This window comes from Peromyscus eremicus, chromosome 7 (assembly GCF_949786415.1).
Source record: "Peromyscus eremicus chromosome 7, PerEre_H2_v1, whole genome shotgun sequence".
In the NCBI taxonomy this organism is placed as follows: Eukaryota; Metazoa; Chordata; class Mammalia; order Rodentia; family Cricetidae; genus Peromyscus; species Peromyscus eremicus.
Genome location: NC_081422.1, coordinates 84,585,954 through 84,607,450, shown reverse-complemented (window position 1 = coordinate 84,607,450; position 21,497 = coordinate 84,585,954). Strand labels below are relative to the sequence as shown.

Below are 21,497 nucleotides of genomic sequence, written 5' to 3'. Positions count from 1 at the left end.
TGGACTAGACGGCTTGTTAGAAGTGTGGGTTCTAGGGCCTGCCCCAGCCCGCTGCATTTTAACAAGTTCCCTGATTGCTTTGGAAGAGCAGAAAGGAGGAAAAGTGGGCCGAAAGTTTCCACCCAGGGCTAGCGTGAGGAGAAGGGTTGCTAGGCTGTGTTTGGGCATGGTTGCGTCTTGTCTAATGACTCTTCAGAGAGCCCAGAGGTTTCAATTAAAGCTTGTCTGGAGAGGGTAATTATCAAATTGAACAGAACATGGCAAATCTGCTCATCTCCAGCTCTTCAGTGGCTTCTGAGCTCCAGTGCCAGGCTGGAGCCTCTCTCAACTCAGCGGGGAAATGAGCCGGGCACTTGCTCAGTGGCCTTGAAGGTGGCTGAGAGAAGTGGCCTCTGACAAGTGGCAGGAGCTTGGGAAAGGGTCTTCACTCATGCATGTGCATACACAAACACACACACACACACATACACACACACAGATACACACACAGAAACACAGAGAACACAGACACACATAAACATACATACTACACATACAACACACATACACACAGAAACAGAAAAACACACAGATACATACATACACATACACACAGCCACACACACACCTATACAGACATATACACACAGAGACATTTACACACAGACACATGACAAATACACTTAGACACATAAGGACACACAGATGTACGCAGATATACTCACACAAACACACATGCATGAAGACACGGATAGACATACACACATGTGCTGGCTAGTGTTATGTCATCTTGATACAGCTGGAGTCATCAAAGAGGAGGGCTGAAAATGAGAAAATGTCTCCATAAGTTCGGGCTGTATTCTGGGAATCCGGTGCCTGTGGTGTGACGCCTTGCACAGCCTTGGTGCAGTGGGAAGGGGATTGGACCTGCCTAGGCTCAGTGTGCCGGGCTCTGCTGACTCCCCATGGGAGACCTCAATTTGGGGGATGTGGGGATGCGGGGTGGCTTGGGAAAGAGGGCTGGGGGTGGGAGGATGGAGGATGGGGGGTCTGTGGATGGTATGTGGAGTGAGTAGAAAATTTCTTAATAAAGAAAAAAATTAAAAAAAAAAAGATAGGGCTGTAGGCAAGCCTGTAGGACATTTCCTTAATTAGTGATTGATGGGGGAGGGCCCAGCCCCTTGTGGGTCGTACCACCCCTGGGCTGGTGGTCCTGGGTGCTATAAAAAAGCAGACTGAACAACCATGGGGGGCAAGCCAGAAAGCAGCACCCCTCTACGGCCTCTGCATCAGCTCCTGCCTCCAGGTTCCTGCTCTGTTTATGTTCCTGCCTTTGCTCCCTCAGTGGATTATGATATGCAAGCCAAATAAACCCTTTCCCCCCTAAGTTGCTTTGGTCATGGTGTTTCAACATAGCAGCAGAAACCCTAAGACAATGCACACACACACACACACACACACACACACACACACACACACACATACATGTGCACGCTTGCACACACAAACACATAAAGACACAGGTATACACACACATACACACACACACACACACACACACACACACACACACATGCACAAATACACACAGAGTTGTCCTCAGCTGCACAGGCTTCTAATCCAGGGTCACCTACCTTCTGCACTCTTTAGGCTTCTGGGATGTGGACAAGCTCATGGTCTGCATAGGGAGGGACACAGGGCTGGGGCCAGCATACAGGAGTCTATATTGAAGGGCACTGACAGCAAACCAGCCCGCAGTGCAGACTCACCTCTAAGGACAGGGAGGCATTTGTAGGAAAGGGAGGGCTTTAAATCCCCAAGGAACATATGGGGGTGGATTTCAGCCAGTCCCTATCAAATGCTGTAAGCAGAAAGGGCTGCCCTGAGTTGAGGGGTGGGCTGAGATGTTCAGGGGCCATAGCAGAGCCAGCTGCCCCTGCCTTGGTGGGACCTGGTGTCAAATCTTCCTGTTTGCCTGTGCGAACCTGACAGACAGCTCCTGTATACCCATGTGGCTGGCTTGGGAATGGGAGAGGACAGCCTCTTCTGCCTGCAGCTGACATTGCTAACGCTATATAGGACGTGGCCCAGGCTGTTAGACCTCCAGCTTCTCCAGGAGGCCACATGCTCATGCAGCTGGGGGCATGGGCTTGCTAACTGTGCCAGGATTTGAATGTCTCCCTGCAGATACTTAGCCGTGTCAGCTTCGACAGGTTACCTGGCCTCTGTGTGTCTCAGCTTCCCCAGATATGAGAGGGAGGTGATGATCAATTCTCAGAGGCTTTTACTGAGGAGCCACTTAATCTGCATCAAGCTCCCAGAATAGCATCTGGCACATAGAAAGTGGCTAATGAATGCTGCAATTTCTATTTTTGAGAACGCAGATATCCAGATTTCCGCGTGAAGTGTTTAGCTCTTAAAGCACTAGCAACAAATATAAATGGGAAAATATACATGGGCTGAAAGCCATATGCACCGGGGAGGGCTGGACTTGGCCTGTGGGATGTGTTTGCAGTTTCAGGTCTGCGTGGCATGGGGCCCTTCCTGCAACCCTGACAAGGAAGATCTTGTTTCATTGGTTGTCCTCAGGGCGAACCATCTCCCTTGTCTTGAGTCTGACAAGATAAAAACATAGCCAGACCCCTTCCCTGGGCTGTGGCACTATAGGGTGGTCCATAGGATTGTTACTACCCTGGCTCTTGGGCAGGTCCCTGGCACTTTGTCAAATATCTTTCCCCTTGGAAACTCTGTTAGAGCCGAAGCAGGGGCTGACTGTGGGGTCTTTGAAGGCCAGCTCCCTGCTGAGCCCTGCTGGGGAGTATGCAGTTGTGAGGGGTGTGTGTGTGTGTGAGAGAGAGAGAGAGAGAGAGAGAGAGAGAGAGAGAGAGAGAGAGAGAGAGAGAGAGAGAGAAAGAGAGAGAGAGACAGAGACAGAGACAGAGATAGAGACAGGGACAGAGAAGTGGGGGAGGTGGATGACAAGCAAAGAAGCCATGATGGAAAGATGCCTGAGGAGCCTTGGTGAGGCTGCACCGTTCTTGGAGGAAAACTCTTAAAGGAGACTTCCTAGACCTTGGTCCTGACCCCATCTCCTCCTTCCTCTCCCTTGTCTCTATAAAATGGGGCTAGCTCACCTTCACTCACAGGGACAACCAAAAAGTATGGCATGACAGGTGTCAAAAGAGGCAGGTGGCTCCTGGTTCCATCTCTGGAGCTGAGAGGACTGGGTGAATGGCATGCCATAAGGATATGTGGGGTGGCAGGTAGACACTGCCAGCCAGGGAGGGTACAGACCTTCTTAATTTTCTTGATGTCACTGTCCTCGTCATTGGGGGTGACAATCTGGGTGGACTGGATGCGTTCATTGTCCTTGAGCAGGGATGCAATCTGCAACAGAATCACAGGTCAGTAGTGGGTAGGGGACACTGGCCAGCAGGCAGCGGCAGCACCGGAAGCCTGCTTCCTCTGCCACAAGAGTTGACAGTGTTGGGTGCTGAGTCTCTTGTGCCAGTGAACCACACAGGTCCCAGATGCCCGTACGGAAGTGCACGCTGCATTGGAACAAGTCCACCTTGGCTACTTTGGGGCCATCAGAGTGTGGACAGGGCCCTTCTAGGTGTGAGGTGGTGGCTATAGCCTGATCTATGATTTTCTTCCATGTTCTGCAAACCACAGGTTCCTTTTATTTTTTTACTATAGTAAGCTATATAGGAAGATAAAAGTTACCACGTGAATCTTTTTTTTTTTTAATGTGTAATGTTGTATATGTGTGTGCATGTGTGTGCAGGCAAATGTGCACTTGTATGTTCCTGCATATGGAGGCCTGAGGTCTTTCCTTGATTACTCTCCACCTTTAATTTTTCAAACAAGGTCTTTCACTGGACCCGAGGCTCATAAATTCAATTAGGATGGATTGCCAATGAACGTCAAAGATCCTCCCGTCTTCACCCTTTCATCCAAGGCTGGGATTAGGCATGTCCCACCATGCCTAACTTTTTACTTGGGTTCTGGGGATCTGAACCTATGTCCTTGTGCCAGCATGGCAGGCACTGTATTGACTGAGCCAGCTCCCTAGCACCCATCAGTCATTTATTAAACAAAGGTTTGTTTATGTACACACACACACACACGCACACGCACACGCACACGCACACGCACACGCACACGCACACACACACACACACACATTTGTGGAGGTCAGAGGACAGCTTTGGGGAGCCCATTCTCTCCCTCCATCACGTGGGGTTCAGGATTAAACTTAGGTCGTCAGGCTTGGAGGCAAGTGCCTTCACCTGTTGAACCCTCTTACTGCCCTCCCAGTGAACCATTATGCGGTGCCTTGTCTGGAGGCATCCAGTCTATTTGTAATGTGCAGCCAACATCACCATTCCTCCCTGGGGTCTTCAGATGGAAACTCTGTAAGTCCCTCCTCCTCCAGTTGCTGACACACATCTGTGCTGCTTCCCACATCTGTGAATTTTACACCAGGAAGCTCATGTGGAGTGACTTGGTATTTTGTTTAGCACTGCGCCCTCAGGGTTCATCCATTTTGTAGCCTATGTCAAGTTTTCTTCCTACACATCGTTATTATCCTTTGTTCTCATACATCCCCTTCCTCCTGTCCTTCTTCCCCCCTCCACCAACCCCTTCAGGCTGTTTCTCCTCCTTACCCCAGACAGTCCCTCTTTCCGCTTTTTATTATATGTATCCATCACCCACTTTCCCTCCAATTCCTTAGGATTTCATCTTTCTCTCTTGTGATCCTCTTTAAGTTTCATGACTGACACAGCACACACACAGAAACGCACATGTATATAATCTTAAACCTGGATTCCACATATGAGAAAATGTGCAATATTTGACTGGTTCTGGCTTATTTCATTTAATGCAGTGATCCTCAGTTCCATCTGTTTTCTTGTAAATGTCATTATTTTATTTTTCTTTATGGCCCTATAAAGTTCCACATGTGTTATGTGCCTTGTTTTCTTTATGCATTCACCTGCTGGTTTCGTGTCCTAGCTATTGGGAATACAGCAGCCATGAACATGTATGTACACATATCTCTGTGGTAGGCAACACCAGCTCACTTGCAGACATTGGGCTGCCCTTTGTCTTTCCAAGAAAAGCACATGGGGGAACAAATCAGATCAAGGCTGGTGGCTCAGAGTATAGCTCTTGTGGCTGGCTTCTCTCCTTTCTGGGTTACCCTGAAGCACTTCTTGGAATCAAAGTCCTCTCTGGAGCTTAACTACTTGCCCAGAAAGCTAAGGTAGCCCCCAGAATACCTAAAACAAGCACCATTTGTCTTATTTGGGGACCATAGAGAATCAAGACCAAGGGCTGGGTATCCTAAATCTATCTGAGACTGTCCCAGAGGACAGGCCAACGATCATCTTGTACTGGGGCTCCCATAGTAAAAAGAAAGAACTTTCTATTGAAGGAAAGCCATCTCTTCTCCCTGCTTTGCTGAGAGTTCTGTGGAGTGGTTAGAGTGGTCTCATTCATTAGAGCTCTTGGGGGCTAGCATAGGACCCAGCATGCAACACGCCCTCGTTAGCTGTAAAAATAAGTGAATCAAAAACTGATCAGAGCAACAGTGACCTCAAAACCTCCAACCACAGGAAGCTACAGCAGTCGCTGAGCCCAGCACATCTAAAGACAGAAGCTCAGGGAATTCTATAAACACAGCTGCGGGCAGGCTGCTCCCTCCTCAGAACATGAGGCTGTGTGCCCTCAAGGCCACATGCTGAACCTCAGGATGAATGGCTCTCAAAAACGAACCACTGAAGCCTTTGAAAGTGGAGTGAGCAGTTGCAGGCTCTCCACTGCTAGGCTGCTAAAATTACCCTGGCTGGCCTTCACTTGGAGAGTGTCTGAAAACAACTAACTGGAATGTTCAGTGGAGAGACCCGCTTGCTTGTTCTCTCCTTTTTTTTTTTTTTTTCCTCCTCTCTGTGCTACTTCCTTATATTTTTCTCAGCAATTCTTAAGCTTTGAACATTTACATGTTGAAATAAAAGGCCAAAATTTTGGCCTGTAATTTAAGAGGCTTATGGTACACACATACACACACACACACACACACACACACACACAGTGGCATGCAAGCACAGAGCTCTGGTGAACTCAGAGGCTACCGTGGCTGGATTAACAGTTCCTTTTGGCCTGAAGGTTTTTATCTTCATGCCATCTTGCTTTTCTTTGCCAGTTTTGATATGTGCACAGAGGGAGGTGGTGATGGTTGGGGGCTGGTCTGCATTTAAAACTGATGATGGGGGCTGGAGAGTTAGCTCAGAGGTTAAGAGCGCCAGCTACTCTTTCAGAGGCCCTGAATTCAGTTTCCAGCATCCACAGGGTGACTAATTACCCTCTAAAACTTCAGAACCAGGAATCTGATGCCCTCTTTTGACCTCCTTGGACACCATGCACACACATAGCGCACAGACAAACATACAGGCAACACTAATACATAGAAAATAAAATAAATATAAACGGAAAACTTAAAAAGCGGTTAAAAGTTGCAGCACACTTCTGATAGGCCTTCTATAGGACATTCAGTCAGTGGGGACCAGGGCAGAAAATAGGCATAACCAAGCCTCCCACTATGCTGTGATGCTCAGTGCTCAGACAGCCCTAACAGTCTTAGAGTCTTTAAAATTCCTTTGTCCATTCATTTTATCTATTTGTGTGTGTGGTGTTTGTGTGCACGCATACGTGCATGCCTCTGGAAATCAAAGGACAACTTCCACCAGTTGTTCTCTCTTCCATCATGTGACCTGGAGATTAAACTCATAAGGCTTGGTGGCAAACACCTTTATCCCCTGAGCCTAGAGTCTTTATTTAAGGATCAGGTTGGAAATACAGTTCAGGAGAGTTAGGAACTTGGGTTGTTGCAGAAGTCTTAGGCAGTGGCCTATAGCAACTCAATGTTCTCCTTGCTTTCCTTTGGTCTCTTCCAAGCCCATGTGTCTTTTTTGTGCTCAACCCATCTGAAAATCCCAGTGGTGTCTTGGTGTTGGGCTCTGTGACAGGCAGGGAGCTGCTGGGATTACTGGTGTGTACTACCAGCTGGGAAGTTGAGTCACGAGGTTCATGAGGCCAGCTATGGAGGTTTGAATAGGTATGTCCCCATAGACTCATGTGTTTGAGTGCTTGGCGCATAGGGAGCAGCATTATTAGGAGGTGTATGTGACCTTGTTGGAGTAGGTGTGGGCTTGTTGGAAGAAATGTGTCACTGTGGGGTGGACTTTGAAATCTCATAGCTCAAACTATGCTCAGAGTGGGACACAGTCTCCTTCTGTTGCCTGTGGATCAAGATGTAGAACTCTCAGTTCCTATTCCAGCACCATGTCTGCCTGCATGCTGCCATATCCCACCATGATGATAATGGGCTAAACCTCTGAAAATGTAAGCCACCCCAATTAAATGTTTTCCTTTATAAGAGTTGCTGTGATCATGGTGTCTCTTCACAGTAATAGAAACCCTAACTAAGACACCAGCCTAGGCTACATAGTAAAGAGTTGTCTAAAACAAATGCCCAATAAGGCAAAGCCAGTACAGTGGTGTGTATCCACTGTGAAGGGCAGGGCATTTGATTGGAAATATTGCTCTAAATTCCCACCAAATGGGCCTTTTCTGCCATTACACACACACACACACACACACACACACACACACACACACGTGCATGTAACACACACAGATATACACACAGACACACACGCATGCAGTACACACACACACACACACACACACACACACACACACACACACACACATTCCCGACTGGCCTGCATTCTGCTCCTAGCCCCTCAGGGAGCTCTGTCCTCTGCACCTGTGTCTTCTTGGGCCCACAAACTGATAAAAGTATTCAGGACCAAGTGCAAACTGAGGTTATACCCTCTGGCTTTCAAACACCTTGTCAGAACCAGGGCTCACGCAGCACCATTGTGTCCCTGTTCACACTCTAACACAGTGGACTAGAAAGGCAGACATCTCCGTACCCCTAGAGCCTTCCAGAGCCTGCGTTCACTCACTTACCAAGCCCTCACAATCTATCATGCCAGGCAAGAGAGGCTGAGTGGTAGCAGAGACTGCTTAACCCTTATGGGGTTCCTACCAGGCTGCTGAAATTACAGACACACAGGGAGCATTTGTGTTGATCTTCAGAAGCCTTTGTGAGCAGAGGGCCTAAAGCACGTGCTAGCCAGGAGCCCCATAGGGAGGTAACTGTTCTTGACAGGATTTGGCTAGAAACATGGGCATGAGAAAGGCATGCCAAAAAAGAGCAATAACATGTGCAAAGGCCAGAGGGTAGGACAGTTCAGTGCTCTGGGATGCTGGGTGGTGCTAGGTGACTGCAAGGTCTGATTAGTAATTGGGTAATGGGGCCTTCCCTGGTCTGTGTGTGTGTGTGTGTGTGTGTGTGTGTGTGTGTGTGTGTGTGTGTGTTGGGGTGGGGAGCAGCTCTGTTTATATTCAGGAAGCTATGCTGGGCTATCACAGATCTCAGGGCTTCTCTCCAGAGTGGGCTGGAGCCCAGAATGAGCCCGTGGTGTTGGAGGATAACTTTGGGCTAGCCTCTGGAAGACTGTCAGAAGCTCTGTACAGAGTAGAAAGACTAGCAGCAGATGGACGGGAGCCTGTGTTCCAGTTCGACGTCTGTCACTTCTCAGCTGTGTGTGTTTGGACAAGTCACCCGAGCTCTCTGAACCTGGCTCCTCATGGCTTATTCCTCTGGGATGGCAATGGGGGCTGATGAAGGAGATGTGTCTGAAGTCTTGTTGTAGGGTTAGAGATGGGTCAAATGTGGAACTCCAGTTAAACATGACGTTGTAAGTCAATATTGCTGCTGATGGAGAGCTTTGCTGTTGCTGGATAAGATGGGGTTGGTGACTCTGAGTCTCTGAACTTTCTGGACAGGGCTGGGAGGCACTGGGCTGCAGCTACAGGTGTGGGAAGGGGTTCCATACACAAAGAATCCTGCACCCGGGGACTTCTAGCTCTGCAGTTGACATCTGCAGGTTCTCCATCCTTTGCTGTTGGGATTATACTTTTTTTTTTTTTTTTTTTTTTTGCGTGGAGCCTGATGGGATCAGGGAGCACATCCTGGGGATTGCAGGCCTGGATCATACGAATCCTCACCTCTCACTGTACCCTCCTTAGGTGGGTTCTTGCGTGTTTTTTCTCCACATCCTGACATCCAGGATGCCACATGGGCTTCTAGGAAGGATGCCTGAGAGCCTGTGCTCCCAGGAGTCAACAGCATCTCCTGGCATGGTATATAAATGCAGTTTCTCATTTGGGAGTTCTAGGGCTGCCCAAGGCCTTGGTAAACAATGAGTGGCTAGGCTCCCGGAGGTGTTTACAGGACTTCTGCCCAATGAGGCCACACACAAGGCAAGCTCGATGGCATGCCGTCAGGGGCAGACCCTAAAAGCCTATGATTGGCCATCTGACACTCGTGTATCTGGTGCAGACACAGAGAAAGCCCACAGTAATGACTCCAGGTGATATTGCACTCCAGAGTCTGAGGCTGACAATGGTGACTGTTAACGTGTCCTTGCACCCTCTAATAACTTGTCCATGAACGTCCCACTCATCCTTATCACTTGGTTAGGTCATAGCAGAGACCCTGCATTACATGAAACAACTCAGCAGCAGAGGGGTGGGGGCACACTTCAGGTGGCACTTGGTAAGCACAGAGGCGGGGTGAGTCAGGGCTTTGATCTGGTCTGGGGACCCCTGGCTTGCAGTCACCTCTGCCTTCAGTCGCTCGATCTCGATCTCGCCGTCCTCGATCTGCTGTCGCAGCTGCTTGGCTACCGTCTTCTCTGTCTCTACTATCTGCAGCAGGTGCAGGTACTTCTGCATGAGCGCCTCGTGCTCCGTGGCCAGTGTCCTGTAGCTGTGGACAGAGGTGCATGGCAGGTGAGATGCTGCCCCCTGTCTCTGGGCCCTGCACACCCCATTGCACACCAACTTCTGGTTGCTTCATTTGCCTGGCTTTCTTTGTTATGCTCTCTGTCTCTCTGTATGTATACTATCTATATCTATCTATCCATCTATCTATCTATCTATCTATCTATCTATCTATCTATCTATCTATCTATATCTGTCTTTGTTTCTCTCTATATATCATACGTACACACAGACACACACATTCTCGGTCTCGGTCTCTGTCTCTCCTTTTCTCTCCCCCTGGGACGTTGTCTAGGCAGATAGGCATTTTGAAGCATACCCTCCCCCGTCTCCCTAACTCCACACTTCTTCTTAGGCTACTTCTGGGATTCAGATGAATTGCCTTGGTGGACTCCAGGGATCTTCTTTCAGCTTCAGAGCTTCTAGTAGCATGGTGATGGAGGGGGATACTATATGTGCCTAAAAAGTCCTCAGTGGACACTTGCTGTACGCAAGGGTGACTACAGACGCATGCATCAGGCCTTGTGGGATATATGGAGGACAAGTAGGCACGGACATCTCATTGTTTGGGTGATGCCTGAAGACTGCACAGGACATAGAAGTGTCCAGTGGCGAGTCACAGGTTCTTAGTATATGCTAAGAAGGAGGGGGCCAGCAACAAGGACTGCTCAGGGAAGACTTCCAGGAGGTCCCAGGTAACACACCACCAAGTTGGAGCTGAGGCGTTTGACTCCAAACATAGTTCCTTGGGTACGTACCCACTTTAGGGCAGCCCTGGGTAGACTTGTGTTGGCAGTAATTGATAATGAGGTGAGGTGGTTAGGTGGCACCAGGACAGAGACAGTCCCAAAGGACAGGCAAAGGGGGGTGGGAGGAGGGGGAAGGTATCTTATCAGATTCCCAAATTAAGGCGTGGCACACAGATGGACAGAGTGGCAGAGCAGGAATGAAAGTAAGAAGTGGCTTGCCTGAGGTCACCACACCCCTGAAGAGAGACCCCAGTGCCCTATGTTCTTGGTCTGGGCCTCTCCATACTGCTCTATGGTATGAACAAGGCCATCAGAGTACCTCACAGCTGTGGAAAGCTAGATCTGATCCCATGAAGAGGCCCAGTGGGCAGAGAGGCTTGGAGAACAGGACTCCAACATCTCAGAGGGAGGTCAGGGAAAAGGCAGGACCTTGGAAGGGAAAGGTTAGCGTTCTCAGGGATAAAATAGTCTGGGTCTTTTTCCCTCACTGTTCCTCAAATTCTTCCTCTTGCTTCAACCCACCATCACCTGAGAACCACCCCTTTGCCTTTCCTCTCTCACACCTACCCATTCCTCTGTGCTCTTGTCCTCTCCTCGCTCAGCAAGGTCTGTGTCTCCTTTCTTAGTGGTAGTGAGGGCTTCTCCTTCCCGTCCTTTGATTGGCACAGCCCAGGATGTTCTATATGCACATCAAACCCCTCTGCAGGGTCTCTTTCAGATTGACTGCCTATGCTCCATCACACTCCATCCCAGCATCCAGAAAAGGCTCAACTCCCTACCCCCTTAGAACAAGCCAAGCTGTCCCTCAACCTCCCTAACTCTACCCGTTCTGTCAAAGTGATTGGATTGAGATAGTGTGGCGTTAGGAAAACACACATCTCAATGTGTTGGTGAGAGAGTTTCTAGAGATGTTAATGAAGGGCTGGGAGGACTTGCTGGAACTGAGTGGCACTGTCCCATTGCGAGGTCTAGAAGGAACCAAAGGGAAGAGGGAGGAGGCCTTCTAGCCAGGATGTTCTCTCTGTCTGCCTCCTGGTTGCCATGAAACGGGCAGCTTCATTCTGCCACAAGCTCACTTCATGATGGTCTACCCTACTGTAATCAACAACAGAGCCAATGGAGGATCATGACCAAAATCCACTTTCCTTCCTTAAGGTTGTCCTCTCAGGTATCTGTCACCTTGTTTCCCACTTGCTCAGCATGGTTTATTGAAAGAGCTGCTCACTCAGGGTCTGCTAGCACTTTCTTTACTCCATCAGCACAGCATTGGCTCTTAGCACCCATAGCAACTGGCTCCCCCTCTGGGGCCACCCACTGTCTCCTACTGGTGAGACTGATGGAATGTGAGATTGATTTTAGTCTGCCAACTTCTGGTATTATTATCATGCAGTCCTGCACACAGCTGGCCAGTGGGGTCAAGCTGAGGAGGGAAGTCTTTGTCTCAGCCTCAGGAGTCTCTGTGACCCTCAGGGTTTGAGGTGAGACTCAGGAGGCCATGACGGAAGTAACCTTGCAATAAAGAAGGGCCATGCCAAGGTGTTTGAGGTAGAAGGGTAGTTACAGAGGGCCCTGTTCTCTGATGATGCCAGAAGATGCCTTCTTGGGAGGAGGCTGGCTGCGGCCATACATATCCTGAGGGTGGGACGATATAGCAGGAAAGGCTTGCTTCATCAGGCTCAGGACACCTGTGGCAAGGAAGGGATCCTGGGAAGAAACTGTGGTCCAGAGAACTGATCTCTGTTCTTAGCGTTACCTTTTCTTAAGTAACAGGCTGTGAGAGATGCTGTTCCACTATAACACTATGGCGGTCTGGGTGCTTTTCTTGTGAAAATGAACCCAGACTGGAAGGGCTTTCCAACTTCCTAGGGTACCTAATTGTCTTCACTTGCAAGCAAAATTCAATTGAGAGCAAGGAGTCTGTTTTCACACCATCTTGCCTCCCCACACAGGGGTGCGAAGCACAGCTTCCTCCTTAGTCTAGTCTTACTAATGGCAGACACCCCGTGCTGCAGGAAGGAGGAGTCTCATCTGCAGGTTATCTGCCTGCCTTCCTTCTCCTCCCCATTCCCTTCCCTCTCTTTATCCTCCTCTTTCTTTTCTCCTTTCTTCTCCCATCATTCCACCCCTTCTCTCCTGTCCCCTTGGCGCCCCCTTCCTCCTTCCCTTCCCTATGCCCCCTCCCTTCTGCCTCCTTTTCTCCTTCCCTTCTCTCTCCCCCCTCCCTTCACCCCACTCTCCTATTATGTTTTAAATGTGAAGTCTCCTGTGTCAGAAGATAAGCACCTGGGAAGCTGGGGCCAAGAACAGCAGGGCTGCTGCAGAGATTAGACTGTTAAAGAGCCCACTGACAGGGGAGATGGCTCAGTCAGGGGAGCACCTGCCACTCAAGCGTGAGGAACCCAAATTAAGAGTAAGTAAGTAAATGAGTAAAACAGGCCATGATGGAGTGTGCTTGTAATCCCAGCACTGGGGAGGTAGAGGTAGGCAGATCTAGCCTAGCCTACTCCAAGGACTCCTGTCCAGTGAGAGACCTGGACACACACACACACACACACACACACACACACACACACACACACACGCCAGACTCCACCCATTATAGGCTCATGGACATTTGAAAGACCTTGCTTTGAGATGTCACAGGGAGCCTATGGAAGTCCTTCCCTACACCAAGCCATTAAGTATTCAGAGGTGTAAGCCAAGCGGATGTGGCTGCTGCTGCTGGAGCCAGTGGCAGAATTTGGTGCTAGCCATAGGATACTGGTTTTAGGGGCATGCAGAATATAAGTATTGTGGGTCCCAGAGGTTTCCACCCAGATTTCAAAAGAAGGCCTGGGAAGCAAGGCAGTATGAGAGGGTCAAGAGTCCCTGAGAGGGTGAAGTTGTGAGAGTTGAATATGAAGCTCTTGGGGCCCTCAGGAGGCTGGAGAGGCCAAGAATGGGGGACATCTGACAAGGAGAGTTTTAGGAAGTCAACAGAGCCTTCTAAGAAGTCACATTGAGGAACTAGGAGTTGACGGACTGCCTGAGGCATACAGAGAGGGAGAGGGGCCATGGCTATGTAATAAGGATGGTGAACTTCCAAGATGGCTGGCTTCTCCCCCACCCTCCTGACTTGAGATAAAGACCTGACAGCATATGGGCTTTTTGTCCTGTCAGTAGGGCCCCCTGCTGATGGACTGGCTCAAGGAGCCCCTGGCTGCATCAGGGCATGTTTACACAACAGCTGTAGGACCATTAGCCATCCTTTCTTTCTTCAAACTGAGCAACCCTATGTTAGGGAAGGGACTTTAAAACACTCCAGTCCTCAAGAGAAGATGTGTTTCAGCTTCTCTAGTTCTTGTTTCGCCTTGCAGAGGGTCTTTTCTCTGTGTGCTTGTGGTAAGTGCCCATTTCCTCGCCTCTGGTAAAAACCTTTCTGGACCGCCTGTGATAGGAACACCCTCCACTTCCCAGCTCCCCACTTCCTCCAACTGGACTTAACCTTCCACAGTTTCTACTACCTCCCAACAGTCCATTCAGTGATGAATTCATCCAGGGTCAGTCCTCAGATTAGGTCAGAGAACTCTCCTGTTGCTACCTGTTGTGATGGAGATTTTTTCCCCCCTGCCTTTTGATTCTTTAATTGACAAAAGAAATGAACCTGGTCAAGACCCCTAGATGGTAACAATATAAACTACAATCAGAAAAGACTACAGAGGTGGGACTTTCCAAGCCTGTTGGAGCTCATACCATGCCCCAGATCCTGTATATGCTCATGACATGACCTGAATACCCAGACATGGAGCTCCATGGTATAATGTTTGTCTGGCTGGGTGTTCCTCTTTCTATGTTTCCATTCCTCTTTGGAAAGGGGAGGGTTCCTATCATTGTACGTTAGAAGTACATGACTTCCTTTTTTTTTTATTTTAAAGGTGTTCATAGCTACTGCTGCCTTGCATCACTGAAGACTTTAGACTTAGCCTTCTGAGAAATTATGGGGCTATTAAGACTGAAGACCTTTGGGGACATAGTAAATACATTTTACACTGTGAGATGGCCATGGGCCTTTGGGGGCCAAGGGAAGAATATTATACTTTGGTCTGGAATGCTCCTCGTGGGCTGATGTTTAAAGGCTTGGTGGCCAGTAGATGGGCTTTGGGAGCAATCCTGAGGACCCTGACCTAATCAGTGGAATGGTCCTTGATGAATTCATCATTGAATGGACTGTTGGGAGGTAGTAGAAACTGGTAGGTTAGGTCTAATTGGAGGAGGTGGGTGGCTGGGGAGTGTGTCTTTGAGGGTTTATCTTCTCTTGCTCTTGCTTCTGTCTCTCTGCTTCTTGTAGCCATGAGGGGAACAGTTTCCCTCTGCCACACCCTTCTCACAAAATGTCTCTGTCCTAATACAGGCCTAAATTTCACAGAGCCAGCCAACTGTGGCCCTAAATCATGAACCAAAGTAAATCTTGCTTCCTTTAAGCTGATTATTTCAGCTATTTGGTAATAACAATTAAAAAAAAAAAAAAACAAAGACAACATCACTTTCCCTCCCTTTCTACCCACCCACCACCCCATTCTTTACTTTTCCTCCCCTACTCCTTCCACTCCTGGAATCCTTCCAGCGGAGACTGACCAAGGCACTCCTGGTGTGTGCAGTCTTTATGAATTCATAGACTTTCAGAGCTAGAAGGAAACCCAGGGGTCATCAAAGGTTGACTGTATGGTTTACTCAATGAAGTCACTGAAGTCCAGGAAGGAGAAGTAATTGACTTAGAACAACAGTTGTTCAGTGTCAAAGCTGGAGGTGGAATTGGCCCTAGGGCCTGAGAGTGCATTTCAGTCTCTTTGCCCCCTGGCTTGGCATCTAGTTCTCACTAAAATGCTGGGTATGAAGCACACTGCCTTATCTTACAAATGACTATACACATACACTACAGAAGCATCCCATAATACTAGACTATGATACATACAGTGTGAGAGAACATTGTGTCTCAACATGGTATTAATACACCACAGTGCTTATTTTTATACACGGAATGTTTCTATTAAGTACATGTAAATAAGAACTAAGTTGGGAATATGTAAAAATACTTCATACTCAATATGGCTGTGGCAGAGAGCCAGTTGTTGCTGCCACTTCTGCACACACACACACACACACATACACACACACACCACACTTGCACACTCATACTCTTTTAGGGAACTCATCTGGCAATCTGTTAGCAACCTAGGACTCCTATATGCACTGGTTTGCATGTACATCCCTCTCTGAAGAAGGCAATGTTGTTTCTTCTTTCCTTAACAGCCATCAGACTTAGACAGATTCGGTTCAGTCATACTCTAGTTATGCTCTGGTACAGAGTAAGAAGGTCATTCTGGCCTGAGCTAGCTTTGGGTGCTAATTTGTAATAAGGCAAACTGCATCCTTAAAGTGAACTTTTAGGGGAAATTCCATATTTGCCATTTTATGATTATACATAATTGGGCACACATATGATTAAAATAAGGTGAATTGTGGGAAAGGATATGTACAGTAGAAAAGAAGTCTATAACAACATATCAATCAAGACAAAAAAACCCCACCCACACCCTTAAGCAACAAAAACTCATCTTTTATTTGAACCTCGTAAAAGGAAGTGCTAAACAATAATTGGGCCATGAATCTTTTCACTCTTGGGTCCCACTGTCACTCTTGCTGGAGTATCTGACCTCTTCTACTGCTTTGCTACTTTTACAGTTTTGTGTGAGCCTTTCAGTTCTTTGAATAAGATACTAAGAACCTGGACATACTCGGTCCAGGTCCCAAATACCAGTAACAGTGTGAGCAATTATGATAGAAAAACATAAACCCTGAACCAAGGCAAAGATAATTTCTAGCACCCAGGAACCATTTCCTACTCTATTCCCACCCCAGAAGCAACTGCTCTTCCTGTTTCCATTACCCTATTTACTTTTGTCTCGTCTAAATTTCATATAACTGAGATCATATAGCACTTTTTTTTGCTATATCTACTCAGCATATTGATTTTGAAATTCATCCATCTTGTAGTGCATAACTGTAGTCGATTCATGTTTATTTCCCAGCAATATTCCATTTTATGGATGCACTGGAGGTTTGTTTATATATTAGCTTGTTCAGAGACATCATGGCTGATGACTTGCATAAAGCAGTTAAGGACACTTACATAGGAGACTTTTTGCGGTCATTTCTCATTCCTCTTGGATAGGTACCAAGGAATGGAACTAATAGATGACAGATCGTACAGTAAGCAGCTGCCTGGTCGTGTCCCGGTTGGTTGTGCTGTTTCACACTCCTCTGGTGCTGCCTAAGTACTTCCAGCCTTTCACCAGCATTTGGTATTGTCAGTTTTCATCATTTTAACCACCTACCATGTAGACCTTGTTATCGCATTGTCTCTAGAAATTGTTTGTATTGATGAATAATGAATTTTAATGAAGTGCCCATAAGACAGCTCAGCAGGTAAAGGTTATATGCCACATGCCTGATGCCCTGAGTTTGAACCCTGGATCCCACATGGTAGAAAGAGAACCAACTCCTGCAAGTTGTCCTCTGACCTCCACATGCATGCTGTAGCTCCCACAAAGCAAATAAACAAATGCAAAGAAAACCCCTGTAGTGCTTAAATACTTATGAAGTTCCTTCATGCAAATAATTTCATTTGATCTTCAAGTGAAATGTTTTGATCTCAAAATCAAACCCTGTTTGTTATTGGTTCTCCTTTGATGCTGGGAGGCTGAGGTCCAATTGCTGTCCTTGAACCTAGTTTCTTCTTCATGCAGTTTCATCTGGAACATCCCAGCAATTCCTGGTCTCCATCAGCTCTGGTCATGTTACTCTCCTGGTGTAAGACCTTCAGTGGCTTCCATGGTTCAGAGAGGAAAGGCCAAACATCTCAACAGGAAATTTGAGCTCATTTACAATCTTATGACAGCCAATTGTCCACCTCATATGCTTGAAAAGTTTTTTATATTACATGTTTTCTATTTGTGTGTGTGTGTGTGTGTGTGTGTGTGTGTGTGTGTGTGTGTGTGTACCTGTGGAAGTCAGAGGACAACATTCCCTTTCTCTCCTTCCACTAAGTGGGTCCCAGCGATTGAACTCAAGTCCTCTCAGGCTTGGTGGGGTGTGCCTTTATCTGTTGAGCTATCTCACTGGTCCTCATCTGCTTTTTAACATCTAAACTTCATTTCTTCATTATTCTCTAAATTATCTTCCATGTATCAGTGCTTTAAATAAGATTTAAAAAAATTTTTTTTAAATTTTTTTTGAGAGAGATATAGGGAGGGAGGTGTTATTGTTGAGATGCTCATGTTTAAACCCATTAAATCTTCCTTCCCATCCTTCACTAAGGCCCACTTGGTACCCTACTTCTACCCCCATTTCCCTGAAGAGGGAAATAATGTCACTCATCAAACTGTGATATGTGCCAGGGAAATACTTGTGTGGCAGCCAGCTCTAGTTCCCTAGCACTTTGCACTAGGCCTGTGTCTATTGCTTTTTCTGTGTCTATTGCTTGGTCTCTTTAGCTAAGACTGAATATTTTTTGTAGACAGAAATAGAGATGGCATGATCTTAGGGCTAAGGCCATTGCTAGGGTCACAATATCAGTTTCTGGGCAAGTGAGTTTCAAGGCCCAAAGGATCCATCTATCCATCTATCCTTCCATCTTCCACATATACTTCAAACACCCATTCATATCATATTTTATATTATAAAATATCATTCATATTTTATCCTTCATTCATCTATCACTAATTTCCCATTAATCACTAATTTTCAGACTGCAGCCTTATATCTACCCTCCATCCTTCCATTTTTTTCTTTGCATTCTTCCAACTCACACCTGCTGAACACCTTTCCTATGCTGTTTTTTTAAATCACTCATTGAGAATGCAGAGTCACACATCGCTCCTGACCTCAGTTCACATTTTATAGGAAGGTAGCCACAATAACACCTCATTATTTACTAGGTCAGCGAGATCAGCTGTCTAGAGGGTCAGCTGGATGGTGCTACACTTGACAGTGTTTAGCTCTGCCAGGGCATGGTTAGTTTTAGTTCAGAAAAAAGAGGGGACTAATTCGTGGTCACACATCAAATTGGTGGCTGCACACATTAGAGATGGGACTACGTGGTTAGAACAGAATGGGAGTCTGAAGTGCTCTCGTGCTATGGGGTGGCCAAGACTCTCACAACATCTACATTCCCCTCCCCTCCTTTCCCATCTCCTTGTCCTGAGGCTTGGACTTGCAGAAGCTTGCTTGGTTTGGTCTCTCCCGCTTAGGCAGTCTATCAGGGTGAGACATACCTGGCATGAGCAATGGCTGCCACCCACTCGTCACAGTCCTTCGCATCCTCAGTCCTCAGCTCCAGTGCCTTCTGGTTCTCATGGGTGAAGTTCACTGTGAAGTAATGCTGCACCAAGAGGAAGACAGACACCTGTGGTTATCAGGATGTCCACGAGCTCCACACACTCCCTGCTCCAGTGCTGAACGCCTGTTGCCTCTGCAGCCGGGCCCAGATGCACTTTTTGTGGTCGCCCGAATGCGTTCTATTTAGTAGTTTCAAGTGCTCAGTCAAAAAGGCTTTGGTGTGATGTAACAAAACCTATGCTTAGGATGTGATAAGGAGGCCAACCCCACAAAGCCTTATTTGCCAACCGATTACAGACAAAGAAAAAGAAAAGCCAGTTAGAAACCATCAGGCACTCTGGAAGGACGGCAGGGGAAACACACCAAGAGAACATCTCTGTGGGGGACTAGGTACCAGTTCAATGCAATGGTTCTTTAATTACTCCACACAAACTGACTAAGCACTCATCTAGACGCTGGGGTGACAGAAGCGAATCAATGGTACAGTCCCCAGGAAATCTCACTTGTAAGCCGCTGCTATGCTGGGCACAGGTGTCTGACTTAAAGCTGAGTCAATGGTGGGGCTGCCTCCCTGAGGTCTCGGGGAAGCTGAGGCGCCAGATAAGAGACACACACCTCGAGGGTTGTCGTGGGAGTTAAATACCCGTAGAGCTCTCTGAACAACACCTGGCACTAAGGCAGGGCGGCCTCAGTGTGTATAGTAATTAATGCCATATGATCCCTTCCACGCCGCAGGTGAAGGGGACTGTGGAGCACAGAGGAAGCCAGCCACCGGTCCCACCCAGGAAGATGAAGAGGAGCTTCTCAGGGGATGGGCCCTGGGTCTCGGTTCTCTCTCAAGTCGGCTGGAAGACCCTGGGTGACAACACAGGTACCTGGAGCCCATGGCCTGATGGAAGTAGAGGAGATACACAGTGTAGATGGACAAAAGGCAGAGGGGTACTCCTGGGCAGGAGCTCAGGGGGGCAGAACGCAGGTGAGGGGAAACGGGGGAGGGTGATGTTCTGATTTCAGTCCTGAGGTGCCACAGATAGGAGTCCGTGAGTGGCTTCGGGGGTGGGGAGGCAGGATGAGTGGGGGATGGACATGCAGAATGTGGGTCTCTGGTGACAGCCTTGAGGTTGAGAAAGAAGCCAAAGAGAAGTCATTCAGGGGGAGGGAGAACCCCAGTGGGGGGCCACCTGTTCTGTCTCTTGGAAAGAAGCAGGGTAGGGTGCAAAGAGGGGCCTGGGGCCTGCCTTTTGGAGGGTGTGCCATACAGGGTGCCTGTGCTTCTGTCCCTAGGTGTCCAGGTGGCGGGAAACAGCAGCACAAGGTAAAGATATATAAACTAATTTTAGCGGCTGACTTGTACTTTATTTTTAATTGCCATTCTAGCTGATAGACTCGTGTGTGTGTGTGTGTGTGTGTGTGTGTGTGTGTGTGTGTGTGTGTGTATGTTAGGGGGTGGGGGGAAGACTTGTTGCAGAGTTAGCGTTATCCCTCGTTTCCTAGGAAACAGATAACTGGGCCTGTAACATGAAATGTCAGCTCTAGCCTGGAACAACTCCAGTGGGCACTGGGCCTGTGGGAAGGAAGCAGGTTAAAAGAGGAGCTGCAGGTGGCCCCGTAGCCCCTTCCCTGTCTGGGGAAAGGAAAAGACCCGATGAATGTTCATCTTAAATGATCTTGCTTTGTCCCGTATCCACCAAGTGCTGCAGGCATGATCTGCTTTCCAGATGACGACCCTGACACTTAGGGAAGCCGAGCAAGTGGAGAGCAAAGGAGCCAATCGACGACGACGACGACACACCTCCTCCTTGGGGCCTGTCTTTGCCACGTGGATGCTGACTGCTGGGTGCAGGTTTTCTTTCTCTCACTTTTGCTCTCCAGTGTTGGAGCCTCAGGGATGCACTGACCCACGGGCCTTAGACTGCTCCAGGCCAGGGCCTGGGCCTGAATGATCTGGGCTATTCTCAGCCCTACCCTGTGCTGGTTCTGAGTGAACTACAGGTGGCTGAAGGAGAGGGTGAGTGAGATGATGAGGGCTCCACCCTGCCCTGCCTCTGAGTCTCTGTAAGGCACCAGGCATGCTGGGGCTCTTTTTTTTTGGCTCACATTAGTAACGACCCGACGCCTCTCTCCTGAGCACATGCCCCATGCCTGCCACAATGCTGAGTGCAGCAAAGCCCCCGTGGAGAGAGCAAGACCCTAAGTCTGCGGCTTTGGGTTAGCTGGAGTCTAGACCTGATGTTTTAATTTTATTATCACCATCACAGGCCCCCCCAAATACGCAGAGCCCAGGGATAGACGCTGAGGGTGATAGGATTTTCTCTGTGCCGGCCTGTTTCCCACCTCCTCTCTATCCAGCATGGTGACTAGGGAACCTCCTGGGGAAGTGGCTTCTGCTGCTAAAGGAAGAGGAAGGGAAGGTTTCGTGGAGGTGTGAGGACAGTCAAGATGGTGAACGCCCCTGGGTCTGAGAATGAAGGA

At 48.1% G+C, this 21,497-nt stretch overlaps 1 protein-coding gene across 2 annotated transcripts in view; it reads right to left on the bottom strand.

Moving 5' to 3' along the window:
- Rasgrf1 (Ras protein specific guanine nucleotide releasing factor 1) overlaps positions 1-21,497 on the bottom strand; it is a 106,904-nt gene that overhangs the window by 69,528 nt on the left and 15,879 nt on the right. For both annotated transcript variants that reach the window (XM_059267059.1, XM_059267058.1), the window contains 3 exons: positions 18,962-19,068; positions 9,739-9,886; positions 3,274-3,366 (listed from right to left, as the gene is read on the bottom strand). In XM_059267059.1, coding sequence (XP_059123042.1) covers positions 3,274-3,366; positions 9,739-9,886; positions 18,962-19,068 — 348 coding nt within the window. The remainder of the gene's footprint in view (positions 1-3,273; positions 3,367-9,738; positions 9,887-18,961; positions 19,069-21,497) is intronic.